This window comes from Xenopus laevis, chromosome 1S (genome assembly GCF_017654675.1).
Source record: "Xenopus laevis strain J_2021 chromosome 1S, Xenopus_laevis_v10.1, whole genome shotgun sequence".
Classification (NCBI taxonomy): Eukaryota; Metazoa; Chordata; class Amphibia; order Anura; family Pipidae; genus Xenopus; species Xenopus laevis.
In genome coordinates this window covers 18,329,332-18,343,414 of record NC_054372.1, presented here as the reverse complement: position 1 = coordinate 18,343,414, position 14,083 = coordinate 18,329,332, and the positions used below count along the sequence as shown (strand labels likewise).

General features: G+C 38.5%; 1 protein-coding gene across 2 annotated transcripts in view; it reads left to right on the top strand.

Annotated features, from left to right (window-relative positions):
• The first annotated feature begins 6,721 nt into the window (after positions 1-6,721).
• The window catches only part of LOC108706544 (biorientation of chromosomes in cell division protein 1-like 1), a 50,280-nt gene continuing 42,918 nt past the window's right edge, over positions 6,722-14,083 (top strand). Inside the window, exons 1-3 of one of the 2 annotated variants that reach the window (XM_041579406.1) lie at positions 6,722-7,020; positions 12,389-12,513; positions 13,758-13,948. In XM_041579406.1, the coding sequence (XP_041435340.1) occupies positions 6,904-7,020; positions 12,389-12,513; positions 13,758-13,948 (433 nt within the window). In that variant the 5' untranslated portion in view covers positions 6,722-6,903. The remainder of the gene's footprint in view (positions 7,021-12,388; positions 12,514-13,757; positions 13,949-14,083) is intronic. The other variant, XM_018243052.2, reaches the window with a different exon arrangement.

Here is a 14,083-nt window from a genome sequence, read left to right as displayed (position 1 = left end):
TATTTTTTTCCTGAATATCACCATCTACATCGTAACAAAAGTTAATTTAAAGATAATAATAATTAACACTTGAATTGTTAGCGAGACCTGCGGTGCTGATGTACCCACACACAGCAGTCTTTTAACAGTCAATGCACCTGATAGGAGGCCTTGGTTAAAAGGAAGATATAGAATTGCCATTCCAGGATATGGATATATGATAAGTGACTGCTAGAGATATTACATACAGCAATGTATAGAAAAGGGCAAATGGCTAAGTGTTATTTCTAAATAAGTAAAACAGTGAAAAAGTCGCAAAACATATTGGTCAATTTTGACATGAGCTTCAATTTTTATATGCACGACTCTTTTGTCCAAATGCATTGAAGTCAATGGGCGTCCAAATAATTTTGAGGTGCGAAAATTTTGACGAGCAACAATTTTTTTGTTGCAGTGGATTTTCCCACAGTGAATTTTTGCAAAAACATTCGCCATCTGCGAAATCTGGAAACTCGCAGCGATTCCATGCCTGGCGACAAAATTTGATCCCATTGTTCTCTGGTTGAATACACCTGTCCACACACCAATGCTTCTAATTTCACAACCCCATCTGTGTAATACAATCCTAAAAAAATATAAAAATGAATAAGATCTACAGAATACATTCCAGGCTTTTACTGCGCCTTTGGGTATCAGTGTTAAAGAGAGCATTATTTCTGGAACATCTAGACAACATGTCTAGCGCTGTTGAAACTGAAAATCAAGTCTATGAGACACAGTCTGGGTCCCAGTTTGGTACAATTCAGTATTCATTCTACGTTACTCTTTGTACGGTAGCTGTCATTGTGCTGCCACTGTGCTTATTAATTCATACATTCTGCATTATTACAGACAATTGGCACATCAATGTACTTGTGATTGCAATAAAGGAAACCAAATTAGGCCCTGATCTACAGGCTCCAGAATTATACAGACTCCATGCCAGCAATGTAGTTATCTTTTGATATGTGCAAATAAAGATTTTATAAATTAATTGAATTGTTTGGCGGTTTATAGAATTAAGTCTTTAATACGGAATCCTCAACCTGCTTCCAAGTATTCATTTAATCGTTTACGAAATCTAGCAAACAATAGATTAAACACTGGAGTTCCTAAACAAAAACATTTCATACCTCCAGCTATAGCAGAACAACATTTTGCTCCCCAACACTTTGGATGTTGCTCCCAGTGACCGGGTGCTTATTTTTGAATTCCTGACTTGGAGACAAGTCCACATAGGGGCTGACAAATAGCCAATTACAGCCCTTATGTGGCACCCCAGGAACTTTTTTTCATGTTTGTGTTGCTCCCCAACTGTTACATTTGAATGTGGCTCATGGGTAAAATATGTTAGATCATAGAGAAGTGGCCCTGTCCTTTTTAAAATTGAGAATTAGGGAAATACATGTATGTTTTAAATGAGGATTAAAGGGCATGTAAAGTCTAAAATAGAATAAGGCTAGATATGCTGTATTTTGTATACTAAATATAAACATGAACTTACTGCACCACAAGCCTAATCAAACAAATAATTTATGCTTTCAAAGTTGGCTACAGGGGGTCACCATCTTGTAAATTTGTTATACATCTTTGCAAGACCAAGACTGTGCACATGCTCAGTGTGGTCTGGGCTGCTTAGGGATCGTCATAAACAAAGCTGCTTGAGTTCTGCATGGCTGGGAAGTAAGGCGGGGGCTCCCCCTGCTGTTCATAAGTATGATTGTTTCCCTGCTCAGCAGTTAGGGACCATCTGAAAATTCCTATCCACAGCAGTAAATGAAGCGAGGATTTCACTGTCAGGTTTCTTATAAAATCGGTACACATTTTTTAATTAAAGTATATTGGAGATAGGTTTTTTTTTCATTAAAGAAAGCAAAAATGGGATTTATTTTTTTTGCCTTTACATGCCCTTCACTTGTTTTGAGCTTTTTACAGTTATGCATTGGAAAACAGCTGTTACTTTATACCATTCTAAGCACATTTTAGCTACACATCTCAATGACTTGTATTGCTTACTGGAGATTTAATCATCATCTGAGAACCCTTTTCTCTAAAGGACATTTAATTCCCTTCCTTTCACCGGTCCCATTAAGGAGCTGCTTTATCTTTTCAATGACACAGATTGCTAGTGACAAGGATTGCTCTGTTTAATTTCAGTGGGAGAAACTAGAAACTGGAATCTTTGGTAATTTCAGTTTTGCTCCAGAGATCACAAAAAAAAATATTAGAAAAATATCAGAGGTGTCAAGCCGAAGGCCACTGCATGTCACAAAGTATACAAGCCTTCTTTTCAGAGCTCCAAGCCCCTGTTATTCTTGTTGCCAACAGTACAGTCAGTCTTGCCGCTTCCAACTGCTACAACTCTGCCTTGACAAGAACATGTACTGTATAAACACACACATAGAATATTTAGAGGGTTATTTATTAAAGTCTGAATGCCAAAAACCCGAATAATTTGTGTTTTTTTACTATAAAATCTGAATTTTTAGTGGGGAAAAAAACCTTGATTTTTTTCAGGATTTATTATACCTCGAGGATAGAATAAGTCAGAATCCGAAAATCCGGCATCTCAGACCTGCCGAGGTTGTAAATAAATCAGTGATAGAAGTCCCGAAGATATTTTGATCTGCACTAGGTTTCGCGCAACAATCCAAAGATTTTTCAGGTTTTCAGGCAGAAAATCCGAAAAAAAACGTACAATTTGCCTTTTTTTAAAAAATGTTCAGGTTTTTTCCCGCACAGGAAATTTTCGGGAAAATGTATTGATAAATAAAGGAAAAAAGCCCACGTGAATTTGGTGGGAGTATTTTTCAGAAAACAGGTACCAGTCATGTGACTTGTACCTGCACTTTAGGAGAGAAATGCTTTCTGGCAGGCTGCTGTTTTTCCTACTCAATGTAACTGAATGTGTCTCATTGGGACATGGGTTTTTACTATTGAGTGCTGTTCTTAGATCTATCAGACAGCTGTTATCTTTATGTTAGGGAGCTGTTATCTGGTTACCTTCCCATTGTTCTGTTGTTTGGCTGCTGGGGGGGTGAGGGAGGGGGTGATATCACTCCAGCTTGCAATACAGCAGTAAAGAGTGATTGAAGTTTATCAGAACACAAGTCACATGACTTGGGGCAGCTGGGAAATTGACAATATGTCTAGCCCCATGTCAGATTTCAAAATTGAATATAAAAAAATCTATTTGCTCTTTTGAGAAATGGATTTCAGTGCAGAATTCTGCTGGAGCAAAAATGTTTTTTCCCATGACAGTATCCCTTTAAAGAAAAAAATCCCAGTGTAAAGCCAACAAGTTTATAATCTCACCAGTAGTACGTGGGGTCCAGGTGCTCATGCCCCAGACCTACAGCTCGATGTGCAGGTATCCGACCAAAGGAAAAATGGCAGGCACTCACACATCCCACAAACAGGCTTGTAAAAAGACTCAGAATTTTATTTTAGGCCACAGAGTAAGTTAATACATAGCCTTACATGTTTCGTGCCTGTGGGCACTTAATTATAGGCTGTACTAAAAAAAACACACAGGTATACCAGATATATAACCCAAAACCATCAATCACCAGAATACATTAATTAACCAATGGAATAGAAGAGGGGAGGGACATTAATAATAATGTGCAAACAAGAAAATAGGAATCCAAGGGCATACAACAAACATATAGTAACAAGATGTTCGAGGAGACCATATATATATATATATATATATGTATATATATATATATATATATATATATATATATATATATATATATATATATATATATAAACAATACTATAAGACATTCATAACAAGTCATTTATAGGTCAGTCATAATGACAAAACTCCATTAAAGTCACAGTGAATTATTCATAATAGCAAGACACATCAAAGTCATAATTTATACCCTGAGGTTGTCTTGTTTTTAGCATAAAGATTCATTTCACTTCTCTTTTGTTTGAAACAACTAATAGATTGCCTCCCCTGAGACCTAGAATAACTTTGTCACAGAGAGAAGTTTGCTTCGCCCTTCGAACAGTCAGAAAAATGTTCTGAAACGTTAGTACCTCTGTTCCCTTTCATGTCCAATACATGCTCACGTATGCATTCCTTCAGGGACCTGGCTGTTTGACCTACATATTGCTTTCCACATTTACTGCAGGATATGAAGATCCATTATCTGGAAAACCTCTGGTCCCCAGCATTCTGGATAATGGTAGAGAACAGCAGGTCCAAAGAAATTCATTCATTTCCGCACTGTGGATTTACATTGTAATCAGCTGCTTGGACAAGACAAGTAGATTGCTTTGCCCATAGCAAGAAGTGACCTGTAGGAATAGAGACTCCTTCCTTATAGGCCTCTGCCAGGATAGCTATCCCATGTGCCCTGTCCAGAGGACAAGATAGATAAATCATAAGATACATCAACTGGTTACATTTGCTATATATGCTATGATATCATAAGATCACATCACAAATAGTGATGGGCGAATTTCTCCCGTTTCGCAGAAAAATGTGCGTATTTCACGGAAAATTTGTGAAACGGCAAAACATTTTTGAAAAAATCGTGAAAATTCACGCCAGCATCCAATTTTGGATGCGAGTCTGAAAAGCAAGCAACTTTTCAGACGCCCGTTCAAAATTTTTTGACGCCGGGGAAATTTCATGGAAGATTTGTGAATTTATTCGCCACCGGCGAAACGCAGAAATTCGCTGTAAATTCATGCCAGTCGAATTTATTCGCCCATCACTAATCACAAAAAGTGAGCTACACCTCCCCATTATGATAACATTACTATATGTAATATGAAAAATACACAAAATATACACATACACAGGTATGGGACCTGTTATCCAGAATGCTCAGGAGGACCTTGAGATCTTTCTGTAATTTGGATCTTCATACCTTGTCTACTAGAAAATCAAGTAAACATTAAATAAACCCAATAGGCTGGTTTTGCTTCCAATAAGGATTAATTATATTTTAGTTGGGATCAAGTACAAGCTACTGTTTTATTATTACAGAGGAAAAAGGAAATCATTTTTAAAAAATGTATAAAATGGAGTCTATGGGAGATGGCCATTTGGTAACTCTGAACTTTCCGGGTAACAGGCAGTGTCGGACTGGGACAACAGGGGCCCACCAAAAACCCTTAGACCAGGGGCCCACTCTAAGGGGCACATTTACTAAGGGTCAAATATCGAGGGTTAATTAACCCTCGATATTCGACCATCGAAGTACAATCCTTCGAATATCGAAGTCGAAGGATTTACCGAATTTACTTTGATTGAAGGAAAAATCCTTCGAATCGAGCGATTCGAAGGATTTAAATCGATCGAACGATTTTCCTTCCATCAGAAATTGCTTAGAAAGCTTATGGGGAAGGTCCCCATAGGCTAACATTTGTGCTCATAAGTGGCAAAGTAAGTAGCCTAAGTTTTTTTTAAAGAGACAGTACTTCGACTATCGAATGGTTGAATAGTCGAACGATTTTTAGTTTGAATCGTTCGATTCGAAGTCGAAGTCGTAGTCAAAGGTTGTAGTAGCCTATTCGATGGTCGAAGTACCCAAAAAAAACCTTCGAAATTCTACGTTTTTTTACTTCGAATCCTTCACTCGAGGCTTAGTAAGTATTATTTTCTTACTCTCCTCACTCAACCTCTATTCTCCTATTCTCTTTTCTTTACATACTATAACCTATTATTCCAGCTATTTAGCCTTTTTATACCTATATAAATAGGGATTGGTCATGAAATAAGCCAAATGTTTAGAGGCAGGAGGGCCCACTGACACCTGGGCCCACCGGGAGTTTTCCTGGTATCCCGGTGGGCCAGTCCGACACTGATAACAGGTTTCCGGATAACGGATCCCATACCTGTATAATATATATATATATATATATATATATATATATATATATATATATATATATATATATATATATATATAAATAAAAACTAAATATTATAATATACAAAATGTGGCCACATAACGGAGCCCTGAATGCAGTCTCAGCAAATGGTTAAGGAGTTGCTGAGACTTTTATCATCTGTCAAAAAAGAAATGAACTCCTATCATATATTAGAGATATTTCTATATATTAAGGCACAACATTTTGACCACTTGCCCCCCCCATATTTTTTTTCCTCCCTCCCTTCATTTTAATTGTCTCATTTATCTGTGGTCCCTGAACCTTCTGCTAGCACTTTAAACGTACAGCATCTTCTATCATCCCATATTGCCCGTAGGGTTAGCTGGCCGGTATGTTACTGGCCTGGCCGGTAAAATCGATGGCTGACCCCAATGTTATTAATAGGGAAAAAAGTTAAATATATAGGAAGGCCGGTATTTTTTTCCAGAAAAGGTGGCAACCCTAATTGCCCGGCATGTAAGCTCCTTCTTTGTTTTTTTAACAGCTAGAGAAATACACTTGTGTGGCTGGAGTACAACGTTCGCTTGTGTGAGAAACTCAGGGGCATGTTTACTAACATTGGAGATAAACCTGGAGAGATTTCTAGAGATGGTGCCCACCAGCAATGAGATTTAAACAGACACCTATAAGTTAGAAAACAAAAGCAAAGATCTGATTGGTTGCTATGAGCAATATCTCCAAACATCTCTCCAGTAATGGATCGCCTTAGTCTGGCTGTGAAGCCTCCAGTGCAGCAGATGGCGCTGTTTGTTCGATGTCACCCTAGTGTTTCCTACTCACGCCGGAGTCTGACTCCCACAATTCCATGGTGCTTCCGGGTCAGGTCTTGCAGAACAGCGGCTGTGTTTTTGTATAGGTGATGAAAACGAAACACAGGGGTTTGTCTCCGTTTCATCCCGATTGTTGCGCCGAGCTCCGCTCCCGGGAGGTTGTTGCGGCTGAGACGCGCTCTCGCTGACTGACGTCATGGCCAATCCGCCGCCCGGAGATCCCAAACTTGTTTCCCAGATAGTGAATCACCTGAAGAGTCAGGGGCTGTTTGATCAGTTCCGAAGGGATTGCCTGGCTGATGTGGACACCAAGGTAATATGGCAGCTCCTGCTGCCTTTAAACTGCTTAGTCTGTCGGTACGCTGAGGCTCATGGGAGCTGTACTTTAGCAGGAGAGTTTCGTTCATTAGAGACACAGCGTGTGGTGCGTGCGTGGAACTACAATTCCCATCATCCTCTGCGCTACTAGTGCTGTGAGACGTTCCCTTGTCTCAGGTTTAAAGCTCTTGAAGTGAGCGGCTGAAGGGAGTGTGTCTGATCACTGTACATAACTGTGGGGCCCAGCAATGTGGAGACTAGGCCAGAATTCCTCTTTACTCTTTTAGCTGTTACTGAAGGTGAATTAGGGGGAAATTTGACCTGAGCACCCAAGAGGTGGCCCTGACTAAATGCTGCTCCTAAAAGGGAGGATTGAACTGATTAAAAGTGGTGGTTCACTTTAATTTAACTTTTAGTAAATTATAGAATGTTCAGTTCTAAGTAACTTTTGGTCTTCATTGTTTCTTTTTTTTTTTATAGTTTTTTAATTATTTGCCGCCTTCTTCTGACTCTTTTCAACTTCACCGCCCCATATGAAAACAAAGGCTACACATTTACACTTATTGTTACTTTTTTATTACTTTTTTTTTTCTATTCATAAACTCCTCTATTCATATTCCCGTCTCTTATTCAAATCAGTGCATGGTTGCTAGGGTAATTTGGACCCTAGCAACCAGATTGCTGACGTTACAAACTTGATGCTAAGTATCTCTACAACCACATATAATACATGAAAACCAATTGTATCAAAATATCACTCTCTACTAACGATGTGCAGGCTGACCCAATACCCACGGGTTTTCCCTCAGGTCGGGCGGGTTCGGGGGGGTGGTCGCCGACCCTGTAAACTGTTCTAAATTGATACATTTAGTTGATACATTTCTTATCTTTGTCCCTGCTGAGCTGAATCTCTGGGTTTCATTACAGACAGCTGTTAGACTTGATACAATAGTTGCTAATACTCCACAGATACTGCTGAGAAATGGATCAACTAAATGTTGCAGAATTGTAACAGTTCAGAATCTGCACCTGAATTACTGAGCTGCCAGACTCAAACACCAGAGACAGGAACGAACATTCAACTTTAAACTTAGATTTTGGGAAAAACAGTAAAAAAAAATAATGGAAAGTAATTGAAAAAAGTATTTATTTCAGGGGAACAATTTAAAAATAACTGAATTGAAAAACGTGATTGGAAGGTGAACAGCCCCTTTAATATCCAATTCCCCACCCCACGCTCGATACTCGGGCTGATTTTGTAACATAATGCATAATTACACCAGTGCCGTTACCTGTAGTAACCAGTTGCCAATCATAAGTCTGCAAATATAAATGATATATACAAAACTCTAATGCTAGGACTGTTGGTGACCGCAATGGATCAATTAAAGGGGTTGTTCACCTTCCAAACACTTTTTTCAGTTGAGTTGGTTTCAGATTGTTCAACAGAAACAAAGGCTTTTTTCAATTACTTTCCATTATTTATTTTTTACCATTTTTCCAAAATCTATGTTTAAAGGGGTTGTTCACCTCTGAGATAGCTTTTAGTATGATGTAGAGAGTTCTGACACAATTTGCAGTATGCTTTATTTTTTTATTATTGAAGGGTTTTGAGTGATTTAGCTTTTTATTCAGCAGCTCTTGCATTTTAAGCAGTCTGGTAACTAGGGTGCAAATTCCCCTAGCAACCATGCATTGATTTGAATAAGAGACTGGAATATGAATAGGAGAGGCCAGAATAGAAGGATCGGTAATAAAAAAGTGAAAATACATTTGTAGCCTTACAGAATTTGTTTTTTTAGAAGGGGAGTCGGCGACACCCATTTGAAAGCTGCAAAGAGTCAGATGAATAAGGCAAATAACTATAAAAAAATAAATAAAGAAAACCAATTGAAAAGTTGCTTCAAATTGGCTGTTCTATAACAAAATATCTTAAAGGTGAACCGCTGTTTTAATGTTCATGTCTCTAGTGTTTCAGTCTGGCAACTCAGTGATCCAGGAGCCTCTGAACTGTTACAGTTTGCTACATTTAGTTGACGTCTTCAAAGATTACTCGGCAAATCGAGTTGGTTTAGAATTACTTATTTTAGATATACCATGACACGATGTATGAAAATCTTCATAGTCAATTAGTTGAAACATTTCTCACATTTGAAGCAGTATCTGTGGAATATTAGCAACTATTGTATCAATAGCAGCTGCCTTTAATGAAACTAAGGGATTCTGCTCAGCAGGGACAAAGATAACAAAAGTATCAATTTAAACAGTTAAACTGCTTAAGGCTAAGGCCACACTAGGCGATAGCGCCGCGATTTGACTCGCGGCGACTTTTCGCCGCGACTTTTAAGCCGCAATCGCTGGGGAAACTTTTGCGCTGGCGTCTATGGGGAATCGCGTAAAATCGCCAGCGTAAAAACACACGCGGCGATCTTTTTTCTATTGTCGCTCGAAATCGCCTAGCGAGGCAATTTCGAGCGACAGTAGAGAAAAGATCGCCGCGTGTGTTTTTACGCTGGCGATTTTACGCGATTCCCCATAGACGCCAGTGCAAAAGTTTCCCCAGCGATTGCTTAAAAGTCGCGGCGAAAAGTCGCCGCGAGTCAAATCGCGGCGCTATCGCCTAGTGTGGCCTTAGCCTTAGGGTCAGGGCACACAGGCAGATTTGGGGAGATTAGTCGCCCCCGGCAACAAATCACCTCTTCTTCGGGGTGACTAATCTCCCCGAACTGCTTTCCCTGCCGGCTAAAATGTAAATCGCCAGCGGGATGGCACTCGGAGTGATTCGTTTTCCAAAGTTGCATGACGAGTAGGGTTGCCACCTTTAATGAAAAAAAGAACCGGCCGGTGGGGGGGGGTACAAAAAGGAGGCGGGCCATGACACAAAAAGGGGCGGGGATACGGAGCGCCGCAAAAAGGGGCGGGGTAACATTGCGGCGATGCGAAGAAGACTACAAAAAAGGTAAGTTCTGTAAGTTCTGGGGGCAGGCCGAGGGCTTTTATTTAAAGGATATTACAAATTACCGGCAACAGCATTGCCGGTAAATTTGTAATACCGGCCTTGGCAGGTGTTTTACCGGCTAGGCCGGGTGGCAACCCTACTGACGAGGAAACTTCAGAATACTTTGTACTTTCAGTATGATGCAGACATGCCTATTTCAGGACTGTTTGCATTTGGTTTTTATTTCTTTTTTGTGGTTTCTGCATTATTTAGCTTTTTGTTCAGCAATGTAGAATTTTGAACAGCTATCTGCTTGCTAGGGTTCAGTTTACCCTAGCAACCATGACGTGGTATGGACAAGCGACTGGAAGATGAGCAGGGGAGGACTGTACTTGAGAGATAAGTCATTAAAAAGTAAAAATAATGGAGCAATAGATTGTTGGCTGCCGGGATCAGTGACCCCCATGTGACAGCTGGAAAGAATGCTATTCTTGCTTTATGCATAGTATTTTCTGTGCCCTATGAAGACTCTCTAAATATGATTGTACAGCGAAGGGCAGGTTACTGGCTGGCTGAAGGGAATTATTCCTTATGAATTGCTTTTTTTGAGACGTAGGGGGTTATATATCAAAGTCCGAATTTATCTCAATATTTTCTGCTACAAACTCCGATCAAATCAGCTTGGTTTTTTTACGCTTATTTATTATTACATTTTCCCGAAAATTTGCTTTGTGGGGGAAAAAAAAAAATCCGATTTTCACGATTTTTTTCAGATTTCTCATCCGATTTTTCTAGATTTTTTTCGGAATTTTCACCCGAAACCCAGCGCACATCAAAAAATCATTGGGACATCTTCTATTGACTTATTTGCAACCTCGACAGGTCTGAGATGTCGGATTTTCAGATTCTGACTTTTCCATCCTCAGGGTTTAATAAATTCTGAAAATTTTAGATTTTTTAAAAGTCTGATTTTATAAAAAAAATCAGATTTTTGCATTCGGAGTTTAGTAAATAACCCCCTAAATGTAAAGAATCTCTAAGCCATCTTCAATTTGAAACTTCAGTTAATTGAACGAATAAGCCTTTTGGGGAGGAATTAAATTTCAGCACAGTGTATAAAAGCTTTATTTTTTTTTTTACAAGAAAGTTGCCCGTCTGTACAGCAGATTATATAAAACAGAAGATTGCGGTAATATGTACCTGGTAGGACAAAAAGCGTTTTCACACTATTACGAACGCATTAATAGATATATGGATCATGTTAAAGAATAAGAAGAGCAGTACAGAAGAGAAATTGATGAGCTGACACACTTCCATTTGACTCTGTATTTAGCAGCTGGCTATATTTTGGTGGATCATATTGTTAATGGCTGCAGGAAAAAGAACTGTTATGACCCAGCCTTAAAGGGGTTGTTCACCTTTGAATTAACTTTTAGTATGACGTAGATTGCTATTCTGAGACAATTTGCAATTGGTTTTCATTTTTTATTATTTGTGGTTTTTGAGCTTTTTATTCAGCAGCTCTCCAGTTTGCAATTTCCGTAATCTGGTTGCTAGGATCCAAATTACCCTAGCAATCGTGCATTGATTTGAATAAGAGACTTGAATATGAATAGGAGCCTGAATAGAAGGAGTCATTAAAAGTAGCAATAACGATACACTTGTAGCCTTACAGAGAAGGCTTTTTTAGGTGGGGTCAGTGACCCCCATTTGAAAGCTGGAAAGAGTCAGAAGAAAAAGACAAATAATTAAAAAAACGAATTAAAAAATATCTTGAAATTAACCATTCTATAACATACTAAAAGTTAAGTTCAAGGTGAACCACCTCTTAGTTACATTGTATAGTTGGGTTGAAAAAAGACCGAAGTCCAAGTTCATCCCTTCCAAATGAAACCCAGTTCCAACACATGCAATCACTGAAAATATATTTACCAATATTTATATTAACTGTAGATTTTAGTACAGTTATGGGACCTGTTATCCAGTGCACGCGACCTGGGGTTTTCCGGATAGCGGATCTTTCTGTAATTTGGATCTTCATACCTTCCGATAAGGATTAATTATATCTTCGTTTGGATCAATTACAAGCTACTGTTTTATTATTACAGAGAAAAAGGACATTTTTTTAAGAATTTGGATTATTTATATAAAACATATGGAGTCTATGGGAGATGACCATTCCATAATTTGGAGCTTTCTGGATACTGAGTTTCTGGATAACGGATCCCATACCTGTATAACTAGAGCCTTGGATGTACTTAACTATAGCTTAGCTCATGTGAACTCGGACAATAACCCGTGCAGGCTTTACTGGTGTTACAAGGCTTCAATTATTATTGCTTGGGACATTCGTGAAATGCTTTATTCATTAATAGCTGTGTAATGCATAAACACCATTGTAATACCAATTGTTTCCTTTTTGTAGCCAGCGTATCAAAATTTGCGTCAGCGAGTGGATAACTTTGTGGCCAGTCACTTAGCAAGCCATACATGGAGCCCGCATCTAAACAAGAACCAGCTGAGGAACAACATCAGGCAACAGGTGCTTAAGTAAGTAGTCGATTTTAATAGCCACAGGGCAAAGGTTCTTTGTAGGACCGACCCACTTGAGTGACCCAACATTTTGATCACATGATCCTAGCCTAAATTTCACTAAGGTTAAATTTGGATTCAACTTTTTTTTTCCCCCTTTCCTTGGTATTTTTATAAATATGATTCCCTTGACTAGACATAGGCTAAACACAACCATTAAGGATGATTTCCATATAAGGTAAGCATATAAATGCTTACCTTAGACCTGGGACTGGCATACCTCTTTGCTGACAAGTGCACTGGTATTTCATTAAAGGATAAGTAAAACCTAAAAAAATTGATGAGGGTGCTATTCTAAGCACTTTGGCAATGTACATTCATTATTTTCTTATTCCAAGATATTAAGGGATACATGTACTGTTAACATAAATAAATTTTGCTGGTCATTTTCTGACCAGTCTGACCACCAAGTAGTCCAGGAAGTTTCCAGGCGAAAGAAAGAAGCAGCTCTGATGTTCTTTGGCTTAAGGTGGCCATAGATGTAACAATTATAATCTTTCTTGGAAAAGATGTTTCCAAGAAAAATTGTTTGTTTCAATACACACGTGTAGAGCTGAATAGTCAGATATACAGGTAAGAAACAATAGAATTCTACCTGTATCTGACAATTCTGCACTAACAATGGCTGATGTTTGGGTGCCTTCAAAGGCACCCAATCAAATGCACCCAATCAAATTTTTCCGTCCAGCCTGATCGACGAGCTGACCGATATCGGCGAGCTCATTTCCCATCATACATGCACCAAATATCGTACGAAAATCTGTTTTGTAAGATATTATCTGTGCGTCTATGGCCACCTTTAGAAAATATTTGAGAAAGGTGGTCAGGCAGGTGGGGATGTTGGGACAAAATTCATTTATATAAATAGTACATGCATCCTTTAATATATTGGAATTAAAAAAAACAAATAAATAATGAATGTACATTGCAAAAGTACTTACAAAAGTACTCATCAATTTTACATTCACTTGTTTTTTAAGGTTTATTTATCCTTTAAGCAGTTCTCCGCAATCTGTATAATACTGTAACTGGAAGTTAAATGTCCCCTTGACTGCACTTCATTTGATTTTATCATTGTTAAATATATTTTTGATCCCAATGTTTGTTCTTGTATTACTTATAAATGTTTTAATCTTATTCCATTTTGCCAAAAAACCATCTTTTCTTATTTACAATTTTTGTTTTTTTGGTGCTCTTTGCAGGTCTGGGATGCTAGAGTCTGGCATTGATAGAATTATTTCACAGGTTGTTGACCCAAAGATAAACCACTTATTCAGGCCTCAGGTGGAAAAAGTCGTTAAGGAATATTTGGCCATGATCAATAATAAAGAAGATGGAAATGTAAATACAGAACAAAACGAGGAAAGGTCGGAAACCTCCGTCACTCTTCCTGGTATGTGTGTACGTATGTCTATGTGTGTGACTCTACAAAATAAAATATTGTACCGTATATACTCGAGTATAAGCCGAGGTACCTAATTTTACCTCCAAAAACTTGGAAAGCCTATTGACTCGAGTATAAGCCTAG